Genomic DNA, 19510 nt, shown 5'->3' with positions numbered 1-19510 from the left:
CCCCCACCCCCAGAGGCCCCTCTGCGCCCCCCCCCCCCATTGGCTCCGGACCCCCCAGAACCCCCCTGCGAGGCCCCCCCACTCCCCATGATCCCCCATGGCCCCTGTGACCCCCCCCCCTTGGCCATGGGGCGGTGAGGGTGACCCATGTGACCCCCCATAACCCCCGACTCCCTGTGACCCCTCCCATGGCCCCCCCATGGCCCAATGACCCCTTAGTGGCCGCTGTGACCCCCATGACCCCCTTTGTCACCTGTGACCCCCAATGACCCCTGTGGCATCCATGGTCTTGTGACCCCCTGACCCCCATGTCCCCCATGATCCTCATGACCCCTGTGACCCCCTGTGACCCCCATGACCCCGTAACCCCCAAGACCCCCCTCTGACCCCATAACCCCCCTGACCCCCACCTGCTGCGCAAAGGCCTCCTCCAGGTCGGCACCTCCGGGCCCGAAATCGGCCGACGCCGAGAGCTGCCGGGGGGGGCTTCCCGCGCCCCCCACCCCGGCGCCCCCCCCCACCGCCGCCCCCTCGCCGGGACCCCCGCCCCCGTCCAGGCCGGCCCGGCAGGACCCCCCGTAGCGGGGCGCGCGCCGCGGCCCCCCCAGGACGCCCTCGTCCAGCGAGGCCGGTTTGCCCTGGAAGTACGGGGGGGGCGGTGGGGGCGGCCCCGGGGCGGGGGCCGGGGGGCCACGGTCGTACTCCTCGAAGGAGAACTGGAGGCGCAGCCCCGGCAGCGCCAGGCGCCGTGCCCGGCCGCCCTCGCTGCGCAGCCGCTCGAACTTCTGCGCCATGCGGTAGCGCCGGAACGCGGCCTGGATCGTCCGCGCCGCCCGCCGCGAGCGGAAATAGCCCCCGTACTTGCGCTCCAGCATCTCCACCTGCGGGGACACGGGACACGCGTGGGGACGTGGGTGAGGATGGGGACACGGGTGGGGTGTGGGGACACGGGGACGTGGGTGAGGATGGGGACACGGGACACAAGTGGGGACACAAGTGGGGACATGGGGACATGGATGAGGGTGGGGACATGGAGGAGGATGTGGGGACATGGGTGAGGATGGGGACACGGGACACAAGTGGGGACATGGGGACATGGGGACATGGATGAGGGTGGGGACATGGGTGGGGATGTGGGAACATGGGGACGTGGATGAGGATGGGGACACGGGACACGCAGGTGAGGATGGGGACACGGGACACGGGTGGGGACATGGGGACATGGATGAGGATGGGGACATGGGTGGGGATGTGGGGACATGGAGGTGTGAATGAGAACATGGGGTTGGGGACATGGGGACACAGGTGGGGGACATGGGGACGTGGATGAGGATGGGGACACGGGGACGTGGATGAGGATGGGGACACGGGACACAGGTGGGGACGTGGGGACGTGGATGAGGATGGGGACACGGGACATGGGTGAGGACATGGGGACATGGATGAGGATGGGGACATGGGACATGGGTGGGGACGTGGATGAGGATGGGGACACGGGTGGGGATGTGGGGACATGAAGGTGTGAATGAGAACATGGGGTTGGGGACACCAGTGGGGACACAAGTGGGGACATGGGGACATGGGGACATGGATGAGGGTGGGGACACAGGTGGGGACATGGGGACATGGGTGAGGATGGGGACATGGGACACACATGGGGACATGGGGACATGGGGACATGGGTGAGGATGTGGGGACATGGAGGTGTGAATGAGAACATGGGGTTGGGGACACCAGTGGGGACATGGGGACATGGATGAGGGTGGGGACATGGGTGGGGATGTGGGGATGTGGGGACATGGGGACATGGGTGAGGATGGGGACATGGGTGGGGATGTGGGGACATGGGGACATGAGTGAGGATGGGGACACGGGACACACATGGGGACATGGGGACATGGAGGTGTGGATGAGAATGTGGGGTTGGGGGCACAGGGATGTGAGTGGGGATGTGGGGACACGGGGACGTGGATGAGGATGGGGACACGGGACACGGGTGGGGACATGGGGACATGGGGACGTGGATGAAAATGGGGACATGGGTGGACATGTGGGGACATGGAGATGTGAATGAGAACATGGGGTTGGGGACATGGGGACACAGGTGGGGACATGGGGACATGGGGATATGGGGACACGGACAAGGATGGGGACATGGATGGGGACATGGGGATATGGGGACATGGGGACATGGGGATATGGATGGGAACGGGGATGTGGGGATGAGGATGGGGACATGGGGACATGGAGGGGGACATAGGGAAATGTAGACACAGGGTTGTGAATGGGGACATGGGGATGTGGGGACATGGGATGGAAACATGGGATGGAAACATGGATGAAATGTGGATGGGGACATGGATGGGGACATGGGGACACGGAGACATGGATGAGGATGGGGACATGGGTGGGAACGTGGATGAGGACATGAGGATGGGGACATGGAGATGTAGATGTGGATGAGAACATGGGGTTGGGGACAGGGGGACATGAATGAGGACATGAGGACATGGGGATGGGGACAGGAATGGGGACAGGGATGGGGACAGGGATGAGGACATGAAGACATGGGGATGGGGACAGGGATGGGGACAAGGAGAAGAACATGGATGGGGACATCAAAACATGGACAGGGACATGTGGCCATGGGGAGAGGGAGGGGACAGGGAGGGGACAGGGCAAGAGAAGGACACAGGAGAGGCAACACCCAGGAAAGAGGGTGGGCAGCGGAGAGCGGGGACACGGTGGCCTCATATGGGGACAAGGGACCATTGTATGGGGACAGGGACCATCACATGGGTCTGGGGACCATCACACAGGCTGGGGACTGTCACACGTGGCCAGTGACCATCACACATGGCCAGTGACCATCACACGTGGCCAATGACCGTCACACGTGGCCAACGACCGTCACACGTGGCCGGGGCCCGTCCCAGGGGTGTCCCCAGGTGTCCCCAGGTACCTTCTTGTCCTGCAGGTCGGTGGAGAGCTCGTAGCTGTCGCTCAGAGCCTTCGGCCTCTTGCTCTCCTCCTCCTCCTCCTGCTTGCGCAGGGCCACGCTGGCCGGCTGGGGGGGCAGCCGGGGCCAGGCCACCCCCGGGGAGCCCCCCCCGGGGCCACCCCCGGCTCCCCCCGGGCCCTGGGGCGCCGGCTGGGGGAGGCCGCGGTAGGGGGGGGGTCTCCCGGGGCTGTCGGGCACCGGCCCCCCCCCCCTCGCTGCCCGGCGTTTCGCCGTCCACGCTGCGGGGACACCGCGTCACCCCCACGTCGGGACCCCCTGAGACCCCACAGAGACACCCCAGACCCCCCCAAACCACCCCAGACCTCCCTGAACCACCCCGAAACCCTCCCGGGGACCCCCCAGACCTCTCTGAGACCCCCCCCTAAACCTCCCTGAGACCACCCCAGGTCCCCCTGAGACCCCTCAGGCAGCCTGGAGCCACCAAAGCGGGGACGGGGGGGACACAGGGACATGGGGACAGAGACCCAGTGATGGGGGACCTGGGGACACAGACAGACACCGGGACGTGGGACACACGGACATGGGGACATGGGGACAGAGACCCAGGGATGGGGGACATGGGGACACAGACAGACACCGGGACGTGGGACACATGGACATGGGGACATGGGAACAGAGACCCAGGGATGGGGGACCTGGGGACACAGACAGACACCAGGACATGGGACACACGGACATGGGGACACAGACAGACACCGGGACACGGGACACACGGACATGGGGACATGGGGACCTGGAGACAGAGACCCAGGGATGGGGGACATGGGGACACAGACAGACACCGGGACGTGGGACACACGGACATGGGGACACACAGATGTGGGACACACGGACACGGCCAACATGGGGACATGAGACACAAGTGGACAGAGGGGCATGAGGACAGAGGGACATGGGGACAGAGGGACATGGGACACATGGAAGTGACAGACCTGAGATGCAGGGACACACAGACACAGGGACGCGTGACAGACGTGGGGACACAGGGACACGGAAGATGTAGGGACATGGACACAGGGACATGGGACAGATGGACGTGGGGACACAGACAGTGGGACACAGGGACGGGGGGACATGGGGACATGATGTGGGGCATACAGACATGGGGACACGGACATGGACGTGGGGACATGGACATATGGCCATTGGGACACACGGATGTGACAGACATGGGGACATGGACGTATGGCCATTGGGACACACGGACACACGGACGTGACAGACATGGGGACATGGACATATGGCCATTGGGACACACGGACGTGACAGACATGGGGACATGGACGTATGGCCATTGGGACACACGGACATGGGGACACACGGACACATGGCAGGGACGTACGTGCACACGGGGGACACACGGACACAGGGACAGACGCGTCTCCTCCCCCCCAGCCCCGCGGGGACCCAGCGTCGGGTGGGGGGGGAGGGGCGGAGCAGAGCGGGGGGGGGCGGGGGGGCCCCCAAAACTCCCGGGGGGGGTCCCGGGCGGGTGGGGGGGGCCCGGAGGGGGGAGGGGAGAGGGGAGAGCGGGGGGGGGGGGGGAGGCGCCGCGCAGGGGGAGGGGAAGGGTCTGGGGGATCCCGGGGGGGTCCCGGGGGGTCTCGGGGTGCCGGGGGGGTCCCGGGGGGGTCCCGGGGGTCCCCGACTCACCCGTGCAGCAGCCGCTGCCGGAGCGGCCCCCGCCGCCGGTCGGCCGTGCACTGCAGGCACCACATTTTGGGGAGGGGGGGGCGCCCCCAGAAAGGGGGGGGGGGGGACACACGGGGACACTCCCGGGAGGGGGAGGGGGCGGCGGGGGGGGGGGGTCCCGGGCGGGGGCGGGGGAGCCCCCGGCGCCTCCGCAGCAGAGCCAGGGCCCGGCCGGGCGGTGCGGGGGGGGGGGGGGTGAGGGGGGGGAGGAGCCGAGGAGCGACCCCCTCCCCCCGCCCCCCCCCGCTCTGCGCGTGCCCGGACGCCGAGACCCCCTGGGTGGGGGGGGGGGATGGGGGGAGGGTCCTGGGGGGGGGGGGGGGGCGGACGCCTGGGTCCCTCTGACATGGAAGGGGGGGGTCGTGTTCCCCCCCAGAAAACTGCGGGGGGGGCCCGGAGCCTGGTCCCTGCTGGGGGGAGCTCGGTCCCCGGGGGGGGGGGGGAGACGCCCCCCGTGAGGTTGGGGACCCCCCCCCCGCCCCAACTGGGGGGTCCCTGACGGGGAGGGGGCGCCCCCAGGCCCCCCCCAGGCCGGGGGTCCCCAAGGGGGGGCTGGGGGGGGGGGGTGTCCCTGTTCCGCGGCGCATGCGCGGAGCTTCCCCCCCCCCCCCCGATGGCGGTTGCCATGGCGACGCGGCGGGCGGGGGGCGGCGGTTGCCATGGAGACGCGGCGGGGGCTGGAGGCGGGGGGGGAGGGGAGGGGGGGGTTCCCCGGGGGAGGGTCCCGGCCGCTGGGTCCCCCCCGAGCCCCGCCCCCCCGGCACCGCCCCCTCCCCAAAATAGCCCGAGGAGGCGCCATGATGGAGGCGTTGCCATGGCAACCGCCCCCAAACAGCCCCCCCCGCCCCCCCGGCGGCCGGAGGAGGAGCAGGCGGCGCCTATAGAGACCCTATAGGGCCCTGGGGGCCGGAGCGCCCCTCTAGGGACCTGTATGGGCTGCTATGGGGCCCCGGGGTCCATACGGCCCCTATAGGGACCTGTACGGGCCCCTATGGGGTCCCGGGGTCCATACGGCCCCTCTAAGGATCTGTACGGGCCCCTATGGGGCCCCGGGGTCCATACGGCCCCTATAGGGATCTGTACGGGCCCCTATGGGGTCCCGGGGTCCATACGGCCCCTATAGGGACCTGTACGGGCCCCTATGGAGTCCTGGGGGCCCCGATAGCTTCTCTACAGGCCCCGGGGGCCACAGGGCCCCTATAGGGATCTGTATGGGCCCCTACACGTCCCTCAAGTCTCTGTGTCCCCTACGGGTCCCTGGGGCTCACATGGCCCCTGTGCAGCCCTGGTATGGCCCTATAGCGATCCTATATGGGCCCCTCCACAGCCCTGGGTCTCTATGGCCAGGGAGAGCTGAACGGGCCCCTATAGAGCCCTGGGGTCCCTATGGGATCTGTACAGCCCCTCCAGGGCTCCGCCAGGGCCCCTGTAGGTCCCTGGGGTCCCTAGAGGGGTCCCTGTAGGTCCTTGGGGTCCCTATGGCCCCTATAGGGGGTCCCTGTAGGTCCCTGGGGTCCCTATGGCCCCTATAGGGGTCCCTGTAGGTCCCTATGGCCCCTATAGGGGTCCCTGTAGATCCCTGGGGTCCCTATGGCCCCTATAGGGGGTCCCTGTAGGTCCCTGGGGTCCCTATGGCCCCTATAGGGGTCCCTGTAGATCCCTGGGGTCCCTATGGCCCCTATAGGGGGTCTCTGTAGGTCCCTGGGGTCCCTATGGCCCCTATAGGGACCGACACAGGCCCCTGCGGCCCCGGGGGTCCGGCTCTTACCTGCGGGCGGGGGGAGGTTGGAGCAGCCAAAGCACCTGAGGGTGGCACCTGGAGGGGGGGACAGACAGGGGGACAGGGACGGACAGGGGACAGTGGACAGGGGGTGATGGGAGGGGGGGCGCACGGTGGGGACAGACGGACGGTGGGGACAGACGGACGGTGGGGACAGATGGATGGAGGGACGCACGGTGGGGACAGACGGACGGTGGGGACAGATGGATGGGGGGACGGTCAGGTGGGTGGGGGGACAACCGGGGACAGACGGACACAGGGGGGGTCAGCGGGTGAGGGCGACAATGGACGGGGACAATGGACGGGGGGAGCGGACGGGGGGGCCAGACAGAGGGACAGAGGGGATGCTGGGGGACAGACGGACGTGGGGACGGGACAGAGGGATGGTGGACAGGGGGACAGACGGACAGAGGGGACAAGGCGGGACAGACGGATGGGGGAACGGTGGCCGGGGATGGGAGGGGACAGATGGCTACGGGTCACTGTGGAGGGATGGACAGTGGGGGGGCACGGACAGATGGACGGGGACGGACAGCGGGGGGGGGGACAGATGGATGGGGGGTGGGTTGGGAGGCAGCCGGACAGACGGACACGGGGGGGGTACATGGATGGCCACGGGGGACACAGATGGACAGACGGACAGGGAGGAGAGAGAGGAGAGAAACGAGTCAAGAGCCGGAGGGGGGGGACGGACACACGGACACGGGGGGGGGGAGGGGGACACGAGGGGGGGGAGGACAGGAGCCGGGGGTGGGGGTGGGGAGGGATCCAGTGGATCCCCGGGATGGGGGAGGGGCCCCACGGCGGCGGGTCCAGGCCTGACCCCCCCCAGCCCCCCCCAGGGAGGGACCCGCTGACCCCCCCCGACCCCAAACCCCACTCTGGGGGGTCCTGGGGGGTCCCCTCCCCTCCCTGCCCCCGCCCGGGGGGGTCCCAGGTCCCCCCCAGTGTCCCGCACTCACGTCATGGGGGGTCCGAGCAGGGGAGGGGGCGGGGGGGTCAGGGGGGTCCGGGGGGGTCCCGGAGGGGTCTGGAGGGGTCCGGGGGGGGTCCGGGGTGTCCAGGCCCTCAGACCTGGCGAACTCATTGCAGCCCCTCCCCCCTTTTCCTGCCCCCCCCCCCCCCCCCCCCAAGTCCGGAAGGCCCCGGCCGGAATTCCGGCCCTGCCGGAGCTCGGGGTCCCTGGGGGGACAGGGAGGGGACACGGCCCGGGACGGGGACGGGGACGGGGGGGTCACAGCCCGGCACACCCGCACACGAGGACACGCGAGGACACACGGCCCTGGCACGGGGGTGTCACCGCCTGGCACGGTGTCACACGCGGTGTCACACAATGTCACACATGGTGTCACACAATGTCACACGCGGTGTCACACGCGGCCACATGTGATGTCACACACGGTGTCACACACCGTGTCACATGCAATGTCACATGTGGTGTCACATGATGTCACACAGTGTCACATGCGGTCACGTGGTGTCACACACGGTCACACATGGCCACGTGCGATATCACACACAGTGTCACACAATGTCACACACTGTCACACACGGTCACACACGGTGTCACATGATGTCACACAGTGTCACATGTGGTCACGTGGTGTCACACGCGGTCACACAGTCTCACACACGGTGTCACACGGTGTCACGCAGTGTCACACGCGGTCACACAGTGTCACACACGGTGTCACACGCAGTGTCACACACACAGTGTCACACACTGTCACGTGCAATGTCACGCGGTGTCACACACGGTGTCACACACAGTGTCACACACGGTCACATGCGATGTCACACACGGTGTCACATGCGATGTCACACAGTATCACACACGGTGTCACACGGTGTCACGCAGTGTCACACGCGGTCACACAGTGTCACACACGGTGTCACACGCAGTGTCACACACGGTGTCACATGCGATGTCACACAGTATCACACACGGTCACATGTGCTGTCACACATGGTGTGACATGATGTCACACACGATGTCACACACGGTGTCACCTGCAATGTCACACACTGTCACACAATGTCACACGCAGTGTCACACACAGTGTCACACGGTCACGTGCGATGTCACACACAGTATCACACACAGTCACACACAGTGTCACATGTGGTCACGTAGTGTCACACACGGTCACACAGTGTCACACGGTGTCACACACACAGTGTCACACACTGTCACGTGCAATGTCACGCGGTGTCACACACGGTGTCACACACGGTCACATGCGATGTCACACACGGTGTCACACAATGTCACAGTGTCACACACGGTGTCACACAGGGTCACGTGATGTCACACACGGTGTCACATGCGATGTCACACATGGTGTCACACAGGGTCACACGTGATGTCACACGCGGTGTCACACGGCCCTCGCACGCTCCGGCACAGCCCCGGCACAGGGGTCACACGAGGGTTGGACACCCCGGCGCGGTGTCACCGCTGTCACACGGCCCTTGGCACCCCCCGGCACAGCCCTGGCGCGGTGCCACACGGGGGTCACACGGTGTCACCCGGGGGTCACCCGGGGGTCACCCGGGGGTCACGTGCTCTTGCACAGGGGTTACAGGCGGCTGCCACCCCTGGCACAGCGTCACTGCTGTCACGTGCCCCTGCACAGGGTTGCACAGGGTGTCACCCGCACCGCGGTGTCACACGCGGTGTCACACAGTGTCACACACACTGTCACATGGTGTCACACGTGGTGTCACACACTGTCACATGGTGTCACACGCGGTGTCACACGGTGTCACACACAGTCACATGGTGTCACACATGATGTCATATGGTGTCACATGGTGTCACGCGGTGTCACGCATGATGTAACACAGTGTCACACTGTCACACGGTGTCACACGTGGTGTCACACACACAGTGTCACACAGTGTCACACATGATGTCACAGTGTCACGCGGTGTCACACAGTCACATGGTGTCACATGTGGTGTCACACACACACTGTCACATGGTGTCACATGATGTAACAGTGTCACACGTGGTGTCACACACAGTGTCACATGGTGTCACACGGTGTCACACACGGTGTCACACAGTGTCCCATGGTGTCACACGTGGTGTCACACATGGTGTCACACACAGTGTCACACGCAGTGTCACATGGTGTTACACACGGTGTCACATGATGTCACACGCAGTGTCACACACTGTCACCTGGTGTCACACATGGTGTCACACGATGTCACATGGCGCTACACGCGGTCTCACATGCAATGTCACACGCAGTGTCACACACTGTCACATGCTGTCACACACGGTGTCACACACGGTCACACGATGTCACACACAGTGTCGCAGTGTCACGCACAGTGTCACATGGTGTCACAGGGTGTCACAGTGTCACACACTGTGTCACATGCGGTGTCACATGCGGTGTCACACACGGTGTCACATGATGGCACACACTGTCACATGATGTCACGCAGTGTCACACAGTCACATGGTGTCACATGTGGTCTCACGCGGTGTCACACACTGTGTCACATGATGTCACACGATGTCACACATGGTGTCACATGGTGTCACACGGTGTCACACGTGGTGTCACATGGTGTCACAGTGTCACACATGGTATCCCATGGTGTCACATGGTGTCACACACGGTGTCACACATGATATCACATGATGTCATGGTGTCACACACGGTGTCACACACGGTGTCAAACGATGTCACACGGTGTCACACAGTGGCACACACGGTGGCACACACGGTGTCACATGATGTCACATGATGTCACGGTGTCACATGCGGTGTCACACGCGGTGTCACATGATGTCACATGGTGTCACATGATGTCACATGATGTCACAGTGTCACACATGGTGTCACACAATGTCACAGTGTCACACACGGTGTCACATGATGTCACATGGTGTCACATGATGTCACAGTGTCACACATGGTGTCACACGATGTCACAGTGTCACACACGGTATCCCGTGGTGTCACATGGTGTCACACGGTGTCACACACGGTGTCACATGATGTCACATGGTGTCACATGATGTCACAGTGTCACACATGGTGTCACATGATGTCACAGTGTCACACACAGTGTCACACGGTGTCACACGCGGTGTCACATGATGTCACACGGTGTCACGGTGTCACACGGCCCTCGCACACCCTGGCACAGCCCTTGCCCGACGATGTCCCCCGCGGTGTCACCCGCGCTGTCGCGCGCCCGTCGCCGCCACCTGCCCTGGCACTGTCGCACACCCCGGCGCGGCCCCTCCCCTGCCCGGGGGGGCGGTTTTGGGGCGATTTTGGGTTTTTTTGGGGCCGCCCGGGGGGGTCGGACCCGGCGCCGGGGGCGGGTCCCGTTGCCACGGCAACGCCCCCCCCCCCCCGTCGCCTCCCCCGGCGCTGTCACCGCTGTCACCGCCCGCGCCGTCGCCCGGCAACGCCGCCCCGGCAACCGCGTGGCCCCGCCTGTCGCGACATGACGGGGGGGGGGCCGTCACGACATCTCGGGCCCGTCGCGACACGCGGGGGGCCTGTCCCGACATGTCAGCCCCGCCCGCTACAACGGGACGGCGCTGTCGCAATGTGCCAGCCCTATCGTGACATGCCAGCCCTATCGTGACATGCCAGCCCTATCGTGACATGCCAGGTCCTGCCCTGATATATCGGCCGCTTGCGATATATCAGACCTGTCACGACACATCAGCCCTATTGCAACGGGCCCGGCCCTCTCGCGACGGGTCGGCTCCGTTGCAACGTGTCGGACCTGTCGCGACATGCGGGGGGTGTCACGACAGAACGGCCCTGTCGCGACACAGCAGCCCTGTCGTGACTCACCTGACACCCCCCCCACACCCTCCCCCACCCCGGGGAGGGGACCCAGGCGTCCGAGGGGGAGGGGGGGGGAGGGGAGGGGCAGCGGGGGAGGGGCGCGGTCAAGGGCGGGGGGGAGGGGCAGCACTGACCTCACTGTCCTCGAGCTGTCGCGATCCGACCTGGGGGGGGGGGGAAGGGGGGAGGGGGGGGTCAGTGAGGGGCAGAGACCCCCCCGGGGACCCCTCCCCCCACAAAGGGATCCAGGCGCTCCCCCCACCCCGAATCCCCCCGAGAGGGCCCCGGTGCCCCCCCAATGTCCGGCTGTCCCCGGCTGCCCCCGGCCCGACAGACGGTGCCCGGGGGGGGTTCGGGGGGGGGGGTCCGGGGGGGGGTCCGGGGGGGGCTCTGACGTCGCGCCCCCCCCGCGGATCCCGCACCTGCTCCCCCTCCCCCCGGGGGGCCGGATTTGGGAGGGGCCGCATCCACAAATCCCCGATTTCGGAGGGTGGAAGGGAGGAGCCGCCGATCCCAAATCGCGGATTTTGAGCGGGGAATGCGTCCCAGATCCCAAATCCCAGGTTTTGGTTGGGAGTCCCGTGTTCTGGATTCCTAAATCCCAGATCCCGGGGATGTCCCAGAGCCCTAGATCCCGGATTTTGAGGGGGGGGTCTCGGATCGTGGATTTCCAAATCGCTGATCCCAAATCCCAGGTTTTGGGGAGGGAGGGGTCCCGGATCTCCCAATCCTGGATCGGGGGGGGGGGGGTGGGGGTCCTGAATCCTGGATCCCCAGATCTTGGATTTTTGAGGGGAGTCCCAGATCCCCAAATCCCGCATTTTGGCGGATCCCAGGTTCCCAAATCCCAGATCCCCCATTCTGGTGGGGTGTTCCTGAACCCCAGCTCCCCAATCCCGGATTTTGGGGCCGTTCCCAATCCCGGATTTTGGGGCCGTTCCCAACCCCCGATCCCGGAGTTTTGGGATATTCCCGACCCCCAGTCCCTGATTTTGGAGCCGTTCCCGACCCTGGGGCCGTTCCCCATCCCCAGTCCCTGATTTTGGGGCCGTTCCCGACCTTGGGGCCGTTCCCCATCCCCAGTCCCGGTTTTTGGGGCCGTTCCCGACCTTGGGGCCGTTCCCCATCCCCAGTCCCTGATTTTGGGGCCGTTCCCGACCTTGGGGCCGTTCCCCATCCCCAGTCCCTGATTTTGGGGCCGTTCCCGACCTTGGGGCCGTTCCCCATCCCCAGTCCCGGTTTTTGGGGCCGTTCCCGACCTTGGGGCCGTTCCCCACCCCCAGCCCCGGTTTTTGGGGCCGTTCCCGTCCCCCCGCCGCCCATCCCGCTCCGTACTTGCGCTGCAGGGTGGTGGCCGGGCTGGTGCTGGCGCTGGTGCTGTGCCCCCCGCCGGGGCTGGAGCTGCGGGAGGGGCCGCGGCTCAGGGGCCCCCGCGCCCAGTCCCGCTCCCAGCAGGGCCCGTAGTGCCCGTCCCGGGCCCGGAACGGCCCCTCCCGCTCCAGCCGGGCCGGGTACGGCCCCTCGGGGTCCATCCGGGCCGGGTACTGCCCGTCCCGCTCCGGGTACTGCCCGTCCTGCTCCAGCCGCCCCGGGTACTGCCCGTCGCGGTCCAGCCGGGCCGGGTACGGCCCCTCGCGGTCCATGCGGCCGGAATATTGCCCGTCCTGGTCCATGCGGCCGGAGTACTGCCCGTCCTGCTCCATCCTGCCCGGGTACTGCCCGTCCTGCTCCATCCTGCCCGGGTACTGCCCGTCGCGCTCCAGGTGCGGCTGGTACTGGAGGTCCCGCTCCAGGCAGCCGTGGAACTGCCCCTCCTGGTCCATGCGGGCCGCGTAGGGCCCGTCCCGCTCGGCGCGGCTCAGGTAGGGCCGCTCCCGCTCCTTGCGGCTCGGGTAGGGCCGCTCGTGGTCAGCGCGGCCGGAGAAGGGCCCGTCCCGCTCGGCCAGCGCCTCGAACTGCGCGTCCCGCTCCAGGTGCGCGGGGTAGGGCCGCTCCCGCTCCCGCTCCAGGTGCTCCGGGTAGGTCCCGTCGTGCTCCAGGTGCTCGGGGTAGGTCCCGTCGCGGTCCAGGTGTGCCGGGTACGCCCCGTCGGGGTCGCCGTGAGCCGGGTAGGGCAGGTCCCGCTCGGCGCGGGGCGGGTACGGCAGCTCGGGGTCCCCGTAGGGCCCCTCGGCCTCCAGGTGGTTCTGGTATTGACCGTCGGGGTCCGCGTGGCCCTGGCGGGGAGGGGGACACGGGGGTGGCACCGGGGGATGTAGGGACCCGGCCCGGCCTGGCCCGTGTGGCTCTGAGACCCCCAACCCGGTCCGTCCATCCCTTGGACCCCCTGACCTGCCCCGTATGGCCCTGGGACCCCCAGCTCGGTCTGGAGCTCCCTGAGCCCCCCGCCCTGCTCCGTGCAGCCCCGAGCGCCCCTGACCCAATCCCTGGGGCCCCGGGACCCCCTGACCCCGCCGATGTGCAGCCCCCAGCTGGGCCCACACGGGCACAGGACCCCCTTGACCCTGCCCAAATGGGACCCCTGGGACCCCCATCCTGCCCCATACGGCCCTGAGACCCCGCTGACCCCGTCCCAGCCACAAAAGCCCCCCCCGGGACCCCCCAGCCCAACCCCGAGAGCCACCAGTTCGGGGGTCCCTGGTCCACAGCCCCCTGCAACTCCCATGGCCCCCAAACCCGGGATCTGCACTCAGGACCCCCCCTCCCCAAATTCTCCTGTGCAGCCCCTACACCCCAAACCCGAGATCCCCACCCCCCCCAAGCCCCCTCCCCACTTCAGGAACCCCCCAAAACTGGGGTCCGCCCTACATGACCCCCCCCGTAAGCCCCCTCTGCCTCCAAACGCGGGGGTCCCCCCAGCCCCTCCACACCCCCAAAATCAGGGTCCCCGCCCCACGAACCCCCCAAAGGCCCCTCCCGCCCCTCTTCTCCCGATCCCAGGCTCCCCACGACCCCCCAGAACCCCCTCCCCAACCCCCGCACCCCCCAAACGAGGCTTTCCAGCCCACGACCCCCCCCCAATTCACCCTCCCCACCCCCAAAATCGGGGCCCACACTACACGACCCCCTCCCCATATCCCCCTCCTCACCCCCTGCACCCCCAATCCCAGCCCCCCCCCCACCCGCGACCCCCCAGTGACCCCATCCACAACCCAATCCCCGTGACCCCCCCGTGACCCCCCCTCCCCACCCCACAACCCCACGCCCCCCCCACCTCCTCCTCCCCCCACCCGCCCTCCCCACGCCGTGACCCCCCCCCGTGACCCCCTCCCCACCCCATAACCCCCCCGAAACGGGGGTCCCCACCCCATAACCCCCCCCCTCCATCCCCCGCATCCCCCTCCCCACGCCGTGACCCCACCGTGACCCTCCCTCCCCTCCCGGATCTCCCGCACCCCCCAAACATCGCTCCCCTCGCCCCCCCCCGGCCCTGCCCCCCCTCACCGCGTGCCGGGGCGGGGGTCCCGCGCCCCCCCCGCGCTGCCGCAGGTGCCGGTTCTCGCGGGCCAGGCGCTGCAGCTGCCCCTCGAGCTGCGCGATGCGGCGGCGCTGCGAGGCCAGGAGATGTCGCTGAGTCGCGATAATCCGGTTCAGCTCCAGCAGGTACTCGACAGCGCGGTCGGGGGGGTCGGAACCCCCCGGGGGGGCCCCGCCGCCCCCCGCGCCCTCCATGCCCCGGGAGGGGGGGGAGGGGGGGGAAGGGGAGAGGGGGGGTGCTGGAGGGGGGGGGGGGGGGCAGTGAAGGGGGGTGAGGGGGAGGAGGGGGGGTCAAGGAGGGGGGTCCGGCATGCGGGGGGGGGGGGGGAATGGGGATGGGGGGGTCAAAAATGAGGGGGGTTCAAATTTGGGGGGGGGGGGGAAATGGGGGGGGTGGTAAAATGGGGGGGGGTCTAAAATGGGGGGGCGCAATGTGGGGGGCGCTGGGCCGGGGGCTCCGGCAGCCCCGAGGGTGAGGGTGGGGGGCGGCGGGGGGGCCCCGAAGGGGGTGGGGGGTGGTGGTGCCGGGGATGGGGGGGGGGCCCCCCGAGTGTGATGGAGGGGAGGGGGGGCCCAGCCGGGGGGTGGCGGGGGGCGGGGGGGGTGGGGGGGGCGGCTCGGGGGGGGCCCGATCCGGGCGCGGAGCTCGGAGAGGGAGGAGGCGAAGCGGGTGGGGGCGGGGGCGGGGGGCGGGGCCGAGGGAGCCCCTCCCCCTCCCCAAACCCCACCCCCCTCCCACCCGACTCCACCCCCCCCCCCCCCCCGCCATGAACCGCCCCCTCCCCCCCCGGGGGGGGACATCTCCTCCCCCCCCCCCAAAGGGACCCCGGCGTCCGGCCCCGCCCCCTTAATTAATCTTAATTAACAACCCGTGGGGGGGGGGGGGAGGGGGGGGGGCAGCGCTTGGCAGCGCTTGGCCCCCCCCAAACTCCCCCGGACCCCCAGGAGGGCACCCAGACGCCCCCGCCCCCCCCCCGCTCCGCGTCCCCCCCTCCCAACTTTGTGACCCCCCCCTCGACCCCCCCGGTGAGCGCCCCTCCCCCCCCCCCGGTGTGGTGTGGCCCCCCCCGTGGCCCCCCCTTTGCCGCCCCTCCCTCGGTCCCCCGGTGCCGCCCCCCGCCCCCCCGGTGCCGCCCCCGCCCCCCCCGGCGCTGCCGCCGGCTCAGCCCCGCTCGTTGCCATGGCAACGGGTCACAAATAACTCGGGCTCTGATTGGGGTTCGGCCGCCGCACGGGGAGGGACCCCCGCCCCCCGGACCCTGCCCGGACCCCTCAGACACCCCCGGAGCCCCCCCCCAAAGCCCCCCAGCACCCCCAGACCCCTCCGGATCCCCCAGACCCATCCCAGCAGCCGCAGATCCCCACGGACCCCTAAAGCCCCCCCAGCACCCCGTGACCCCCCCCAAAGCCCCCATTACCCTCAGACCCCCCCAACCCCCCCAGACCCCCCCATTCCCCTCAGACCCCCCCATTCCCCTCAGACCCCCCCAAAGCCCCCCCAGCACCCCCTGACCCCCCCATTCCCCTCAGATCCCCCAAAGCCCCCCCAGCACCCCGACCCCCCTATTCCCCTCAGATCCCCCCAAAGCCCCCCCACACCCCCAGACCCCCCCTCATTCCCCCCTGACCTCCCCAAAGCCCCCCCAGCATCCCCGACCCCCTCCATTCCCCTCAGACCCCCCCCAAAGCCCCCCATTCCCCCTGACCCCCTTATTCCCCCTCAAACCCCCCCAAAGCCCCCCCCACACCCCCAGACCCCCCATTCCCCTCAGACCCCCCAAAGCCCCCCCAGCACCCCAAGACCCCCCCATTCCCCCCTGACCCCCCCAAAGCCCCCCCAGCACCCCCTGACCCCCCATTCCCCTCAGACCCCCCAGAACCCCCCCACAGCACCCCCAGACCCCCCATTCCTCCCTATAGCCCCCCCCCACACCCCCAGACCCCCCCCATTCCCCTCAGACCCCCCCAACACCCCCCAGCACTCCCAGAGCCCCCCCAAAGCCCCCCGGACCTGCTGAGCCCCCCCAGACCCCCCCCCCCTCAAATCCCCCTAAACCCCCGCCCCCCCCCCAAATTTTGGCCCCCAATCCCCAGACCCCCCCAGCGGTCCCTATAGCCCCCCCCCGGGGGTCCCCCAGCCCCTATAGAGCACCCACAGCCCCCCCGGGGGTCCCTACAGAGCCCCTCCCCCCCCGGGGGTCCCACAGCCCCTATAGAGCCCCCACAGCCCCCCCGGGGGTCCCACAGCCCCCATAGAGCCCCTATAGCCCCCCCGGGGGTCCCTACAGAGCCCCCACAGCCCCCCCGGGGGTTCCACAGTCCCTATAGAGCCCCTCCCCCCCCGGGGGGTCCCATAGCCCCTACAGACCCCCCACAGCCCCCCGGCGGTCCCACAGCCCCTACAGAGCCCCTCCCCCCCCAAGGGTCCCACAGCCCCTACAGAGCCCCCACAGCCCCCCCGGGGGTCCCACAGCCCCTATAGAGCCCGTATAGCCCCCTGGGGGTCCCTATAGAGCCCCTCCCCCCCGGGGGTCCCACAGCCCCTATAGAGCCCCCACAGCCCCCCCGGGGGTCCCACAGCCCCCATAGAGCCCCCACAGCCCCCCCCGGGGGTCCCACAGCCCCTATAGAGCCCCTCCCCCCCGGGGGTCCCACAGCCCCTATAGAGCCCCTATAGCCCCCCCCGGGGGTCCCCCAGCCCCTATAGAGCCCCCACAGCCCCCCCGGGGGTCCCCCAGCCCCCCCTCCCCCCCCCCGGACGCAGCAGGACAGGGTGGGGGTGGGGCGATCAAAATCCTTTATTGGCCGGTTCCAAAATCCAGGGAAATGCCATAAAATCATCGGGGGGGGGGGAGGGGGGCAGAGCATGATTGAGGGGGGGGAGGGGCTTGGGGGACCCCGATGTCGGGGGGACACCCCGGGAGCCAAAGGGGGACCCCGGGATTTTGGGGGGGACACCCAGGGACCCCCTGGGGACCCCGGGATTTGGGGGTGGGGGGGGGGACGCCGGGGATTCCCAGGGATTGGGGGATCCCCTGGGATTTGGGGGGGTCCCGGGGGATTGGGGGGGTCCTGGGATTTGGGGATCCCCTGGGATTTGAGGGGTTCCATGATTTGGGGGGTCCCAGGATTTGGGGCGTCCCATGATTTGGGGGGGGTCCCCGGGATTTGGGGAGTCTCCGGATTTGGGGGGTCCCCTGGGATTTGGGGGGGTCCTGGGGGATTTGAGGGGTTCCACGATTTGGGGGGTTCCAGGATTTGGGGCATCCCAGGATATGAAGGGGGGGTCCCTGGATTTGGGGGGGGTCCCCCGGGATTTGTGGAGTCTCCGGATTTGGGGGGTCCCGGGAGATTTGCGGGGGGGTCCCTGGGATTTGGGGGATCCCCTGGGATTTGACGATTTGGGGGGTCCCAGGATTTGGGGCATCCCCGGGATTTGGGGGAGGTCCCCGGGATTTGGGGAGTCTCCGGATTCGGGGGGTCCCGGGAGATTTGCGGGGGGTCCCCCGGGATTTGGGGGATCCCCTGGGATTTGAGTGGTTCCATGATTTGGGGGGTCCCAGGATTTGGGGCATCCCCGGGATTTGGGGAGTCTCCAGATTTGGGGGGTCCCGAGGCATTTGGGGGGGGTCCCCGGGATTTGGGGAGGTCCCGGGATTTGGGGGATCCTCTGGGATTTGAGGGGTTCCATGATTTGGGGGGTCCCCGGGATTTGGAGAGTCCTGGGGGATTTGGGGGGGTCCCATAATTTGGGGGGTCCCAGGGGGGATTTGGGGGAGGTCCCCGGGATTTGGGGAGTCTCCGGATTTGGGGGGTCCCGGGGGATTTGGGAGGTCCCGGGATTTGGGGGATCCCCTGGGATTTGAGTGGTTCCATGATTTGGGGGGTCCCAGGATTTGGGGCGTCCCGGGATTTGGGGAGTCTCCAGATTTGGGGGGTCCCGAGGCATTTGGGGGGGGGTCCCCGGGATTTGGGAGGTCCCGGGATTTGGGGGATCCTCTGGGATTTGAGGGGTTCCATGATTTGGGGGGTCCCCGGGATTTGAGAGTCCTGGGGGATTTGGGGGGGGTCCCCATAATTTGGGGGATCCCGGGGGGGATTTGGGGGAGGTCCCCGGATTTGGGGAGTCTCCGGATTTGGGGGGTCCCGGGGGATTTGGGAGGTCCCGGCATTTGGGGGATCCCCAGGGATTTGGGGGGGTCCCCGGGATTTGGAGAGTCCCTGGGGGATTTGGGGGGGGTCCCATAATTTGGGGGATCCCGGGGGGGATTTGGGGGGGGGTCCCCGGGGGATTTGGGGGGTCCCGGGAATTTGGGGCATCCTGGGAATTTGAAGGGGGGTCCCCGGGATTTGGGGGGGGGGTCCCCGGGATTTGGGGGGGGGTCGCGGGGGGGTCACTGCTCGTTGGGGGTTGGGGTTGGTGTCCGGGTACTTGGTGAGGTCAAAGGTCAGCACTTTGCTGATGACGCAATCGCCTTGCTGGGGGGGGGAGGGGCGGGGACAGAAATGGGGGAGGGGTCAAAGCCCCGCCTCGGACCCCTCCCCCACCCCGGAGGAGTCACCCCCCGCCCCTCCCCCCAATACGCCCCCCCCCCCCGGCCCCCCAATTTTGGGGTTTTTGGGATTTATGCCCCCCCCCCCCCCCACCCCGGATGAGTTCCCCATCTCCCCCCTCCCCCTCCCCCCATGAATTTTTGGGGATATTTGGGG

At 68.3% G+C, this 19510-nt stretch overlaps 2 protein-coding genes across 2 annotated transcripts in view; both read right to left on the bottom strand.

Annotated features, from left to right (window-relative positions):
- The window catches only part of IQSEC2 (IQ motif and Sec7 domain ArfGEF 2), a 33833-nt gene extending 18838 nt beyond the window's left edge, over nt 1–14995 (bottom strand). The window contains 6 exon segments of the mRNA XM_068998116.1: nt 411–881; nt 2963–3199; nt 3201–3240; nt 11458–11487; nt 12659–13539; nt 14768–14995. Of these exon segments, the coding sequence (XP_068854217.1) occupies nt 411–881; nt 2963–3199; nt 3201–3240; nt 11458–11487; nt 12659–13539; nt 14768–14995 (1887 nt within the window).
- Nucleotides 14996–17236: 2241 nt separating this feature from the next.
- Nucleotides 17237–19510, bottom strand: part of SMC1A (structural maintenance of chromosomes 1A) — a 68907-nt gene continuing 66633 nt past the window's right edge. Inside the window, exons 25-26 of the mRNA XM_068998115.1 lie at nt 19119–19279; nt 17237–17276 (exon numbers count right to left, since the gene is read on the bottom strand). Of these exons, the coding sequence (XP_068854216.1) occupies nt 17237–17276; nt 19119–19279 (201 nt within the window). The remainder of the gene's footprint in view (nt 17277–19118; nt 19280–19510) is intronic.

The sequence above is a fragment of the Aphelocoma coerulescens genome, chromosome 31 (assembly GCF_041296385.1).
Source record: "Aphelocoma coerulescens isolate FSJ_1873_10779 chromosome 31, UR_Acoe_1.0, whole genome shotgun sequence".
Classification (NCBI taxonomy): domain Eukaryota; kingdom Metazoa; phylum Chordata; class Aves; order Passeriformes; family Corvidae; genus Aphelocoma; species Aphelocoma coerulescens.
The sequence above is the reverse complement of the archived record's forward strand: the minus strand, read 5'-3'. Positions and strand labels throughout refer to the sequence as shown.